This window comes from Pan troglodytes, chromosome 11 (genome assembly GCF_028858775.2).
Source record: "Pan troglodytes isolate AG18354 chromosome 11, NHGRI_mPanTro3-v2.0_pri, whole genome shotgun sequence".
Taxonomy (NCBI): Eukaryota; Metazoa; Chordata; class Mammalia; order Primates; family Hominidae; genus Pan; species Pan troglodytes.
Genome location: NC_072409.2, coordinates 15,295,482 through 15,309,629, shown reverse-complemented (window position 1 = coordinate 15,309,629; position 14,148 = coordinate 15,295,482). Strand labels below are relative to the sequence as shown.

The 14,148-nt window shown below is 36.8% G+C and overlaps 1 protein-coding gene across 29 annotated transcripts in view; it reads right to left on the bottom strand.

The window, feature by feature from the left end:
- Positions 1 to 14,148, bottom strand: part of STRBP (spermatid perinuclear RNA binding protein) — a 158,729-nt gene that overhangs the window by 31,813 nt on the left and 112,768 nt on the right. For all 29 annotated transcript variants that reach the window (XR_008537323.2, XR_010148859.1, XR_008537325.2 and 26 more), the window contains 2 exons: positions 6,498 to 6,590; positions 5,571 to 5,770 (listed from right to left, as the gene is read on the bottom strand). Coding sequence is in view for 20 of the 29 variants with exons in the window: in XM_054659068.2 (XP_054515043.1) it covers positions 5,571 to 5,770; positions 6,498 to 6,590 (293 nt within the window). In the remaining 9 variants the exon portion in view is untranslated. The remainder of the gene's footprint in view (positions 1 to 5,570; positions 5,771 to 6,497; positions 6,591 to 14,148) is intronic.

Genomic DNA, 14,148 nt, shown 5'->3' with positions numbered 1-14,148 from the left:
GCATTCTTATCATAAATAAAATGTCTTGTATTTGCTTGGGAGTAAAGCCAAGAACGCTTTTTTAACATCTTAAGTTCTAAAAGTGCTCAGGTAATACTTTACACTAAGTACATTAACATCATTTGTTTATATACTTCTTAATATTTTATTTTAAAAACACCTTCTCCACTGTCTGAGTCCTGTAAATATGCTCTCCCTGAGAAATCTCATTTCCGAGAACAGCTATCATTCCGAATTAACACTAGCCAACACAGGCTGCAAGTCAAAGCCAAACATCACAAATAAGTTTGATTTGTTTATTCCAATAAAAACTAAGGACAGTCATCTTTTCTCGACTCAACATAGACAATAAAAATAGGCTAATATAAATTATTTAATACTTCTCTCCACCCTTTTCTCACATATCAGATTCACTTATTATTATTACAGCAACATATTTCAATACATTTACAAATATTTTATATAACTGGTGGATTATATCTCAGGGAAGTGTCCAACACAGTGTAACCAAAAAATTCAAATCAAATCATTTTTTATGAACAGTTATTCTAACAGTATTTACTAGCATATGCTAAGAAGTCAAAAAAGCAGGGAGTTCTCAGACCTCTGCAACTGATAAAGATTCTCTTCTTAACCAAACTCTAGACAGGATCCTCTGAGCCATGTTTTCATCAAGGCCCCATCCTTGGGCCTTTTCCTTAAGAGCCATGTTGTAGCAAGAATCCTGCTAAATTGGTTTAGCCAGAATCCCTCACCCTCAATATTTAATCACCCTCCATCACCCTTGGTATGTGATCAAATTTCCTCATCCCCCATTGATATGGTTTGTGTCCCCACCCAAATCTCATGTCAAATTGAAATCCCCAATGTTGGAGGTGGGGCCTGGTGGGAGGTGATTGGATCATAGGGGCAGTTTCTAATGGTTTAGTACCATCCCCTTAATGCTGTCTCATGACAGAGTTCTCAAGAGATCTGGTTGTTTAAAAGTATGTGGCACTTCCTCGCCCTTCTCTCTTCCTCCTGCTCGGACCACATAAGATGTGCCTGCTTCCCCTTCCACCATGATTAAAAGTTTCCTGAGGCCTCCCTAGAAGTCACTATGCTTTCTGTACAGCCTGCAGAATCGTGAGCCAATTAAACCTATTTCCTTTATAAATTACCCAGTCTCAGGTACTTCTTTATAGCAGTGCAAGAATGGACTAATACGTCCATCACTGCCCAGGTGGTATCTGATCACCCTGGCCTGCTCTGAGCAAGAATCCTAATGGGTCCCGTTTAGCCAGAAATCCCCCTTCATCCTGATGTTTCCTCTTAGTAATTTTCCATCCACTGATCCATCCCTGTTCCTTGGCTACAAATCCTCACTTGTCCATGTTGAACTCAGAATTGAGCCCAGTTCTATACTGAGGTCTCTTTTCCCTATTGCAATAATAGTTCCTGATAACACACTTTTTTTTTTTTTTTTTTTTTTTACTGTTTTAACAACTGTCCAGCTCTGGTTTTCTTTGGGAGAACCAAGTTTGTTTGGAATCCATGTTAATGCTAAAAAACCAGTATACCAAAGAAAAGTGAATTTCAAGTATCTGGCAAACAAATTCAAACCTAATACATCAATTGAGCTTAAAAATGACAAGATCACTCATGGAAACAAGGTGACTGGGAAATCATCTGTGTGTAACCAAATCCCTTTCTTCCTGGAAGAGGGCAGAGGTTAGGAAAGGCTGTGACTGAGAAAGATGATACCCTCAAATACTAGGGGCCAAGAATGAAAAGAAAACATGGCTTTCTACATCATGGCTCTCTACTCAAAAGAAAGTAACATCCATGGCTTCTGTATAATAGAGATCTGATTTCATCAGATTCTCAGGAATTCTGATGTCTCTAAGAACCTCTCCAAAGAACCTTCTCTTCACCTTCATCCCCTTCTAGCTGATCTTTTCCTCACAATGACTAAGATTCTTTTCATGTAATATGGATGATTATGACCCTAAAGGTATCCTTTGTCGGGGGCTGCCAGGATAGAGAAGTGGAAGAGTGAAGGGAAGCCTGGCCACTAATTCTCCACCACTTTAGGGTGCTTGCTGCTCTGCAGCCAGGCCAGACTCATGTGAAACTACTGATTTCTTCTTTTCTTTTGATTTGATTCTCTGATGTGATTTGTCTTAATAGGTACAAAACCCTCACCAAGCGATTGAGTAAGAACTAAAAGGATTTTCATTCAGTTGGACCTACTTTCATAAACACGTTAGATGCAAAATTCTTTCTCGCTCAATTATAAACAACGCATAACATGTGATATAACTTTTATGGATAACAATTTGGCAATATATGCCTGGCATAGAATAAGAATTCCAATGCATTTTTTTAACAAATTAATGAATCACTAAAATGTATTTATCTTTTGACCCAATAATTCTATCTCTAGAATATATCTTAAGGGATCATCAGACAAGTTCAGAAAGATGTAAAGCAATAAAATGGAAGTATCTAAATCTAAAATGATTAGTTACATTATGATACTGTAACAGACCATCTGCTAATAATGAAATGTTAGACCATCACTAACAATAAGAGCAATCTTTGAGTTAGCTATTTAAACATTCATAATATATTTTTAGATGAAGAGAGTATCGGCTGGGCACAGTGGCTCACACCTGTAATCCCAGCACTTTGAGGGGCCGAGGCAGCACGATCACCTGAGGTCAGGAGTTCAAGACCAGCCTGGCCAACATGGCGAAACCCCCGTCTCTACTAAAAATATAAAAATTAGCTGGGCGTGGTGGCAGTCGCCTGTAATCCCAGCTACCCAGGAGGCTGAGGCAGGAGAATCACTGGAACCCAGGAGGCAGAGGCTGCAGTGAGCTGAGATTGCACCACTGCCCTCCAGCCTGGGCAACAGATCAAGACTCCGTCTCAAAAAAAAAAAAAAAAAAAAAAAAGAAAGATCCTATTTTTAAAAAACATATTTTTACAGACATTATATAGGTTCACCATTCCTTATCTGAAACCCTTGGTGCCAGGTTGTTTTGAGAATTCATAATTTTTCAATTCTGACATCTAATACAATACATATACCACATATTTTCCAAATCCCCAGTGGATTCTCAGGTGCTGCCCCATGTTTATGCAAAGGAACATATAAAATAATCCCACTAAATAGAATACTAAAGACTAAAAATAGCCCCGCATCAATTCAGGTCATGTTTTGCCACCCAGTGAATTTGCATCAAACTTACGGAAATTTTTTCATTTTTAATGCTTTCTGAAGTTAGAATTGCAAGTTAAAATAAGAAGGCTTGGAAGAAAAAATACCAAAATGTTAATGGTTATTATTTCTACGTATTAGAACTATGAATTTTTTCCCCTCATTTTCTAAACCATTTATAACAAACACACATTATACATTTATAATAAGATTTAAAAAGCCAAAAGTAACTTTTAGAAAACAAGACATAACACAAAAAAAAATCTATGAAGACCTTAGGGAGAACAATCTACCTCAAAATAGCAAATTATGGAATAAAGCTATAGAGTCATAAACCTGAGATGTTAGAGGCCTAGAAAAGACTGCAGGCCACTTGAGACTGACAGCTAGTAATAGGTTTTCATATCCTATAGCTGATAAACCAAATAAAGTAAGCAGAGTTTTTCAAATCTTCAAAGCTAGTTTACTCTGATTCTTAATTCATTCTACCTGGATGGATCAAAGTTTAGTTTATCCCATTTTCGAAAAGGGCAAATCTTAAACTCTTCACAAATTTCAAATTTACTAGTTACTGCACATTCTACCCAAAATGCTACTCAAGGTAAATAAAAGTAAGAAGGTCATCTACCTGCCACACAAGTCACAAGAAACCATTAACAATTTCCTCAAATCCAGTGTCATTCAGATCGTAACTGATATCTACATTTCCGAAATTTGTCAGGGAGCTTAACTTAATCCCAAGCTTACAGCCCCTCCGTGTTTACCAAAAGCTCAGGTGAATAAAACATAATATTGGGAATTGAAGACAAAAGCAAATCCAGGCCAACCAAGTTCCATTATATCATAAAAATATATCACTGCATCAAATGAAAGCAGCATCCAAATCTTGTCACATTGCAAAATGTGCCACTCTACTAGCTCTCCCAAATTTTACTGAATTGGAATTTGCTATGAGGCCACTAGCTTATGTTAAAGGTTACTGTACGAAACAACCCACAAAATGTATCACTGCATCATAGATTTAAAAGAGATCACTGATATCCTTGGTTTGTGAAGATCTACCCAAGGAGAAATGCCCACCCGATCAAATGCCACAACTGTGACTCTCATAACCAAACTCTCTGTTCTTAAGACAAAGAGAGTGAATTGTATATTTCACAAGCTTTTCGTGTCAGCTGCTACAGAACTTAGCTCTAAACTTGTGACACATTCTCAGTGTATGTTGTTATTAAACTATATGTTTAGTCTTATTCCTGGATTTACTTTTCCCCTCATTGTTGGTTTTCTTTTTCTGCCTCATTTTAAATTCATACTCTTTCATCATACTTTAGATATCCCTTTTCCAATGAAGACAGAGCATAAGTGATATATAGTGTTTGACATTTTTACAGCTTAGTTATTGTTTTTCTGCATGCATTGTTCTGATCACTATCTGATGTTTACACACTTTGTTGTCTATCTTCCCATCCTATACACACTAGAATGTAAGCTCCATGAGAGCAGGAACTTTGTTTCATTAACTGCTATATCCCCAGTATCTAGGATGGTGTTTGCATCTACACTAATAATACATACAAAATGAAATGACCATGAAAATAGAGCAATTATATCGTATGCCATACTGTTATATGAAAGAACTTTTAAGTGAATCTGATCTTCAGTCTACATGATCTTTAACATTTTTGCACTAGTCTGCAAGAGGTCAAATATACTTATAGAGAGATCCCATTACTTGGAAATTTTCTACAAACCTACATGCATAATTGGTCCAATCCTGGATATTATTCCCGATGGAAATATTCTAAAAATACAGACAAAGCACCATATACAAAGATACTGATCAAATTTATAATAGAAACAATCTGGAATAAGCAAAATATCCAATGATAGGAGAATGTTTAAACAAATAGTTTACCCGTAGCATGTTAATCGTACAGCCATTAAAAATTATTTATGAAGATTTTCATAATGAGGAAAAACACTAAGGAAACATTACATGAAAAAAAATCAGAAGATAAAATTACATATATACTGTGAGCTCACTTAAAAAATAAACAGCAAAATAGAAAATGATGGGAAATAAAACAACATACTAGATACAAATACGAATGATCTTTGCTTCAAAAATGTTCAATTGACATATTTTAATTCTTTACTTCTTTCCGTATTTTCCAAATTTTGTAAGACTACCACATATTATTTTACAACAACAAAAACAACTTTGTTATCCAGAAGTAACAAAAGTCTATATATAATATTATTGCTATTAAAATGTTTTTAAAAATGATAATTTATTATAGGAAAATAAGCATATTATTTGGAACATAAAATAAGAAAGCATTGCAAAGTAAAACAAATACTGTACCTTCACCGCTACGTGAAGTTTTGCTGTTTTCTTGGATGGTCCTGAGGCTTCATATGTTGTGCCATCCACATCTACAGACATTGTGAAGACTGGGGCATGAACGGGGCCAGACTGAGATAAGAGCTTATACTGAAGCCCAGGCCTGATCTGATTTAGCCTCATTAGTGCATTCATGAGGTCTATTGCTTTACTATCCAGAACTGTTAAAGAAAGAGGAATGAGGTCAGAAATTAACTAGAAAGTAATTTTGCTTTATGCGTTTTTGGGGTTCCTAGTAACTACTGTAAATTCACCAAATTTTTTTTAAATGAGGATTTCAAAACACACAGATTAACCTCATAAGTAATTCTAAAATTATTATGCTAATATCACTATAAAAATTGTATGCATTATTTAACTACACATTAATTTTCGCTTGTCAATATAAATGCATCCTAAGCAAAAAAGCTTGGAAACAAAAAAGTTATCCAATTATCAATTGCTCAGTTAAGATCTAGTCTCAAAACTCTAATTCAAATCAATCAAATTCTTCACTTTTTGGCCAGGCACAGTCGCTCATATCTGTAATCCCAGCACTTGGAGAGGCCAAGGGGGGTGAATTGCTTGAACTCAGGAGTTCAAGACTAGCCTGGGCAACTTGGCAAAATCCTGTCTCTACCAAAAATACAAAAACTTAGCAGGGCGTGGTGGCACGCACCTGTGATCCCTACTATTTGAGAAGGCTGAGGTTGAAGGATCACTTGAGCCCAGGAGGTGGAGATTGCAGTGAGCCGAGATCGCGCCACTGCACTCCAGTCTCGGTGACAGAATGAGAACCGATCTCAAAAACAAACAAACAAACAAAAAAAACCCTTCACTTTTAATTTTTCTATCTGAAGCTACAAGTCCTCTCTAGTTTGCATCTATAAGAATAAAGGTTTTACACACTTTTCCTTAAGTTTCGTTTCATCTTCTTGTTGGGGTCTTTATCATCCCCTAATCCATCTTCAAATGGCCTCTTTAGAGCTGAAGACCCAGCACCTAAAAAAAATTATGAGGGATTCATTATCAGTCAAAACAACAATCCCCTTACCGTACCACATGTATCTAACATGTTCAGGTAGGAAAATCTTAGGAATCACACCAAGGACCATACAACTTTTTTACTGATCAGTTAAATTACCATTATTTATAATCTAGAAAAGCAAAATTTTTTAAAGCAAATCTTGAAACAATATTATCACTTTTTATATTTATTTTTTCCCATTTATTCATATATACACACCAATATCTATGTCTATGATACGGTCTGAATGTGTCCCCCCAAAATTCATATGTTGAAACTTAATCCCCAGTGCAGTGGGATTAGGTGGTGGGGAACCTGGAAGGTGATTAGGTTATGAGGGTGGAGCCCTTATCAATTATAAAAGATGCCTGACAGAGACTGTTTGTCCCTTCTACCATGTGGGGATACATAGCAGGCACCATCTATGAGCAATGAGCCCTCACGAGACAGCAAATCTGCTGAAGCCTTGATTTTGGACTTTCAAGCCCCTGAGGGCAATAAATTTCTGTTGCTTATAAGTTACCCAGTCTAAGGTATTTTGTTTTAGCAGCCGCACAGACAGCATATATTCACGTTATATGCATGAAGAGAAAAAGTCTAGAAGGCTATATATCAAAATGTTAAAAAGTAGCTACCTCTGGTAGGATTTATTTTTACTTAATATCATTTCAAACATCTCTATAATTTAACATTTATGACTTGTATAAACTTTAGAAGTCCACATGTTAAATCTTATACTTTTAGAAATCTGATTATCCAACTATAAAATATTCTTCTGCCTCTTCAAATCCTATTCAAAATTTTATTTACAGTTCACCTCCTCTATAAAAATGTTCTCTCATATCGGAGATTTTATATCAGAAATGTAAAGTCTTGTATCATTGCCTATTTCATATATTCTTGTGTGTCTTCAGTGTTGTTTGAAGGTCAAAGATATTTTTTCCTTGTCTTGTATCTTACAAACTACCTTAACACAAGACTTAGAAGCAACATAATGGGCACTGAGCAAAAACTAACCGAACTGATTAATAATCAGTTTCTTGGATAAAGAAGCCACCAATTTATAATGTTGTCAAGCAAAAGGCAGGAGTTTTGCTGTCCAAGTTAAAAATTATTAGAGAAAAGTTCATCAACCTATTCAAGTACTTTAAAGATCTCTTTATGTCTTCACTTTAAAAGTTAGTTGTTTTTCCTAAGGAAAATTATGCTCAAGATACTCATGCCACAAGATTTCCAGATTCTTCTAGTGAAAGCCTATAATAATAATGAGATTAACTATGTATTTTCTGATCAAGATTTATTGTCCCTTGAGGTAAACACTGACTTCAGCATTTGCTTGGGTCAATATTTACCACTCAGGTTAATCAATCTTGATGTTCTCTTCAACAGAAGGCAACGTTGGCTGAGTATTATATTTCATTTGCATTACATACAACTGTGAGTATGCCAGTCTCCCAGAATGCAGTCTTTAAGAGATAAAAGTTAAAAAGGAACTATGTCTATTCAATCACTCTTCTGCTCATTAAGTTACATTAAAAGCAGCTCCTTGATTGCCTGGAAATCACAAGCTAGCTTAAATGCAGAGATCTCTTCTCTAAATCCTCCAGCTACATAGAGTTCTATGGATTAAGCTTCATTCTATCATAGCAGCCATTGGAAAGGGGCTGTAAAATGGGCTAATCATAATAGCAACCTAAGGAGAAAAATGGTCTTGCTTTACAAAAAGCAGGTGGTATTCAACCTTCACAATATCTAGTGATGAGAAGTGATCATTTCTGAGGCAACAATTTTTAAAAATAATATTTTCGTATTTACCATATGCCTGACACTGTTAACATCTTACAGGTATTAACTTATTTAATCCTCATGAGCACCCTCATGAAGCCATTACCTTTACTGTCCCCATTATAAATTCATTCATATATTCATTCAACAATAAACAAGAAATATTAATTGACATTTACTATGTGCAAGACAATTTTAGGCGCCAGACACATAGCAAGTAACAAAATAATCTCCCTTTTCTCAAAGAGCTTACATATACTGGCCAAAACTAATTACAACATATACTATGGTAGTGAGTGTAATGAAGGACAATTTATATGTCGTGCTCAGCAGAAAGGTATCACTAATGAGGAGACCTTTTGATGAAGACCTGAGAAAGTAAAACAGTGAACTATTCAGCCATTTGGAGAAAGAGTCCCAGGCAGAGAAAAATAAACAGCAACTACAAAAGTCTTAAGGCAGAAACATGCTAAGAAATGATGCAAAGACCTGAGTGGTTGGAGTGAAACAAACAAGGAGAGGGTGCTAGCAGTAGGTGAGAAGAGCCAGGCAGTAGTTCTCAAACCCCCGTGCCATTAATTGACAAAATATCAAGGGCCCACTTCCAGTATGAGAGAGTAAATAAGTCAAAAAAGGCTTCCCAACTAGAGCAATTAGAAAAACTGGGCAAAACAAACAATAAGTATCTGTTCCTGGGCAATGAAGAATTTTAAAATCAAGATCTGGGAGGTGAGCCTGGCACGGTGCCACATGCCTGTAGTCCCAGCTACTCAGGAGGCTGAGGCAGGAGGATTCATTGAGTCCAGGAGTTTGAGGTTAAAGTGGGCTATGACTGCACCTGCAAATAGCCACTGGACTCCAGCCTGGGCAACATAGCCAAGCCGTGTTTTCTTAAATAAATTAATTAATTAATTAAAATAAACAAAGATATGGAAGGTGAAAGAAATTCTCTGCATTGGGGGTTACATTAACCCTAGGGGCATCTTCCTAATCCAGAAGAGGTCACTAAGAACTGAAGAGAGTAATGTCAACAGGCTCCCAGGTCTCAAGGAGTCCAAAACTAAGTTCAAGGTCCAAGCAGAGAAGGGCTGGTGAACCCCCCACACACTGGGTTGGGCCTCTGAAATGTTACACACTAGAAGTAAGATGAACGGGAAATATTTCTTCATCCTTGTGGCTCTCACAAGGATGAAAGCCCAGCTTCAAATTATCTTAATCCCTGACTACACTGAAATGATCTAAGACTGCCAATTTCATTAGCCACCTCCCAGAAACAAATATAAATCCTCCCTGGAGGAAGATATCATTACTCTACACTTTAAATTATCTACAATTTCTTATTTTAAAAATCCAGCACTCATAATAACCAGGCACATGAGAAGATAAGATATCATGATCAAAAATCAAGAGAAATCACACACAATAGAAAAAGACCCAAAATGGACCCAGATGATGGACCTTTCAAAAACAAACTTTCTTAAAAATAATTTCAGGCAGAAAATCTGAAACGATAAAAGAGCCAAAAATCTATAAATGAAAAATATAAACTAAAACCTGGCAGGCCTGCAAGGGGAAATGACAAATCCACAACAGATGGGAACTGTCAGAGCTCTCTCAGCAATTAATAACAAACAACATCTGAAAAGCACAATGAACAAGTGACCTGACGTGACCTAACACGAAAAAAATATTATGACCCTCAACTGCAGAATATACATTTTCAGAGCAAAAAACGACCATGTGCTGGGGCATAAAATAGGTCTCAAGAAGTATCAAAGGACAGAAATCATACAACACATGTTCTTCGATGACAGCAGAATAAGTAAAAACTCAAAAACAAAAGAGTTAACTACAAAATCTTCATTCGTCTGCAAATTAAGCAATGACATCTAAATACCCCATGGGTCAAAAAATTAGGAATAAAAGAAAGTAAAAAATAGCTTCAACTAAATGATTATAAACATACAAATGTCCAAAGACTGTGATGTACATAAATCTGTGCTTAAAGGGAAATTTACCATCTTAATAGTATATAAAATAAGAGGATGAAAAATCAATGATGTATTCATCCACCTCATAAAGTTTAAAAAGAGCAGCAAATTGAACCCAAAGAAAGTCATAAGGAGGGAAAACTACAGAAAAGAGCAGAAATCAATAAAACAGAATACAAACATATAACAGAAGACAATGAATAAAGCCAAAAGTTAATTTTCCTATAAAGATTAATAAAAATAATAATCCCCAGGTGAGAGTCATTAGCAAAATAAAAGAAGGTACAAAATGTATAAAAGAAGACATTACTACAAATACTACAGACAATAAAATGAGGATCTTACAAATTACTTTATTCCAAAATATTTTTAAATTTAGTTGAAATGGATAAATTCTTAGAAAAACATAGCTTACCAAAACTGTCCTAAGAAGATGGAAGTCCTATGCTTATTAAGGGAATCAGATCCGTAATTTAAAACATTTCCACAAAGAAAACACACGCCAATGGCTTCACTGATTAATTCTTCCAACAGTTAAAGAAAAACTAACATCAAATTTATGCAAACTTTTCCAAACAATAGAAAAAGAAGGAATAGGTCCTAACTTACTTTATGAAGCCAGCATAACATTGAAGCCGAAACACAGGAGAATTGGTGACAAATCTAACACACAAATACCTGTGTTTTTGTGACTTGCCCACAAAAACCTAAATTTTATATATAAATATACACATGTGTATATATATATATGATTGTTCATAGAAGCTTCAACTGTAAAAAGCCCAAACTGGAAACTAACTAAATGTCCTACAATAGGTAAACAGTTAAATAAACTCTAGCTCATTCATACCATGGCATACTACTGAACAAGAAGGTACAAACTATTGACACACACAACAACTTGGATGGACCCTAAGGGCATTATGCTGAGTGTTAAAAAAAAAAATCGCAAAAGGTCACTTATTGTAGAATTCCATTTATATAAAATCACTGAAATTATACAATTATGGAGATAGGTAAATCTTAGTGGTTTCCAGGGATTAGGGATGGCTGAGCAGAGAGAGGCGGGTACGACTATAAAGGGGCAGCATGAAGCAGATCTTAATGGTGTTGGAACAGTTCTGTATGTTGATTGTGGAGGTGGCTACAGAAATCTACACACGTAATAAAATGGCATAAAACTTATACACACGCACTGTATCACTGTCAATTTCCTGGTTTTGATGTTGTACTATAAATTTACATAGATGTAGCCATCAAGAGAAACTAGTTGAAGGGTAAATGGGATCTCTCCTTATCATCTTTGCAACTATGAATCTGCAAGTATTTTAAGATAAAAAGTTGAAGAGGGGTGGTGTTCTCCATAAAGAGAATTGCTTCTTTGTGGAGAACACATAGAGGGGCAAGAACAGAAGCAAAAAGACCAGACCAGGAGGTGACTGCAATAATCCAGGTGAGAGATGATGGCAGCTTAGATAAGGATGTCAGCAGCGAAGAAGCTAAATTCTAGACTCATTTTTTTTTTTTTTCTGAGACAGAGTCTCGCTCTGTCACCAAGGCTGGAGTGCAGTGGCATGATCTGGGCTCACTGCAACCTCTGCCTCCCGGATTCAAGCGATTCTCTTGCCTCAGCCTCCCGAGTAGCTGGGATTACAGGAGCATGCCACCACGCCCAGTTAATTTTTATGTTTTCAGTAGAGACAGGGTTTCGCCATGTTGGCCAGGCTGGTCTTGAACTCCTGGTCTCAAGTGATCTGCCCACCTCAGCCTCCCAAAGTGCTGGGATTACAGGTGTGAGCTACCACCCGGCCTGGACACACTTTAAAAGCAAAAAGGATTTGCTGACGTTTGGGATATGGGTGAATGAAAGAGGGGATTCAAGGGCAACTCAAAGAATCCTGGCCTGAGCAAACGGAGAGTTTCCAATGACTGGGACAGGGATAACTATAGAAAGAGAAGAGCAAAGGGAGAGCGAGGGCAGGAGCTTAGATCTTAGACATCTTAAGTTTGAGATGTCTGCTGGACATCCATGTAGCGATATTGAGGAGGCATTTTGATATTTTGGTCTGAGTTCAAGAGCTGGTAGTCTGGGATGGAAGTATTAATTTGGGACAATCTTCAGTATAAAAAGGTATTTGAAGACAAGAGACTAAATGAGGTCCCCTAAAGCATCAGTGTAAAGAGAAAGGGTCTGAGGACTGAACCCTAGGACACTTTAACATTCAGAAGTCAGGAAGACGAGAAAGAACAAAGACAGCTGAGGAGATGGCAACAGAGCTAGAAGAACAAAGGAAGCTGATGACCTGGAAGTCAAATGAAAAGTGGTATTTCATTTCAGAAAACATGGCAATACCAAATGTTTTTGAGGATACAGGGCAACAGGAATTTTCATATACTGCTGGTGGGAGTGTAAATTGGTATGTGCAACCATTTACTAGGTTGTTTATGTGTATACCTCAGGAGGTATGCAGAAGAATGCTCATGGCAACACGGTAAGTGGTTGTCAAAACTAAAGAACCTAAACGTCCTTCAAAAGTAGAATGAGTAAACTAGCATATTCATAGTGGATACTATATACCTATTAAAATGAACTATATCTATGTGCGGCAACATAAATCAATCCCAAAGAATGCTGAACAGAAAGAAGCCAGTCACGAAAGATTAAACTTAGGACCCATTTCTGGAAAGTTCCAGGCAAACTCAAATTATTTAGGAAAGCATACACAAGTGGGAAAGTGAGAAAGAAAATCTAGGAAATGATTTTCAGAAAGTCAGAAATGGTATTTCTTGGTACAGGAAGGTAATGAGAAGGATAAAACGGATGGCTTCTGGGGCACTGATAGAATTCTGTTTCTTACCCATGGCACTGGTTTTATGGGTTTGAAAGAAATAATTATTTTTTAAACTGTATTTTTTGTACTTTTCTATATATGTGCTATATCTCATTATAAAATAAATATGGGAGAGAAAAGTGTTCCTCTGTATCAAATGTTGCTGAAAATGGCTAAGATGAGGACTGAAAACTAACCAGTGAATGTAGTAACGTGAAGGTCGCAAGGGATACTTCAGGCAAGTGGTGAGGAAGAAAACCTGATTAGAATAGGTTCAATGAGAATTCAAAGTGAGGAAATGGAGAAAAGAGAAAAGGGCTGCTCCTTCCCAAAGTGCTGCTTATAAAGAGGAGAGAAATGCAACTCTGTTGCAGGACCTACAGAATCAAGGGAGAGTTTGTTTTGGCCTTGTCTTTCAGATGGGAGATACTGCAGCAGGTTTTTACGCTGATGAGAAGCATTCAGTAGACAGGGAGGAACTGACGCTGGTGAGAGAACAGATAATTGCTGGAATAATGTCCATTGGTAGGCAAGAGGGGATGTGATAGTGGGTAAGTAGAAAGGTCGGTCTTTAGAGGCGAGGCATTTTCTGCAGAGGCAAGGGAGGGAAAAGCAAAGATACGAGTTGATGCAGTGGGGCTTGGAGACAGTGATGAGAACATATACAAGTTATCTCTTAATATTTATCTGAGAAAATGGAAGCAAATAAGCTCATCAGATGAATAAGGAGGTAGAGAAGGAGGTGTGAAATGTGAGAAAATGTGAAACAGTTATCTAGGAAACTGGAGAAGTCTCAAACTTACAGGATTGCCCAGCAACACAAACAGCCCTATTAAATTAGTGTCACCGACTTAAAGGGAAAACAGTCAAGACGGCTGTTCTCCAACCATGTTGAGCAACCCAGTACAGACACAGAGAAGGTAGAG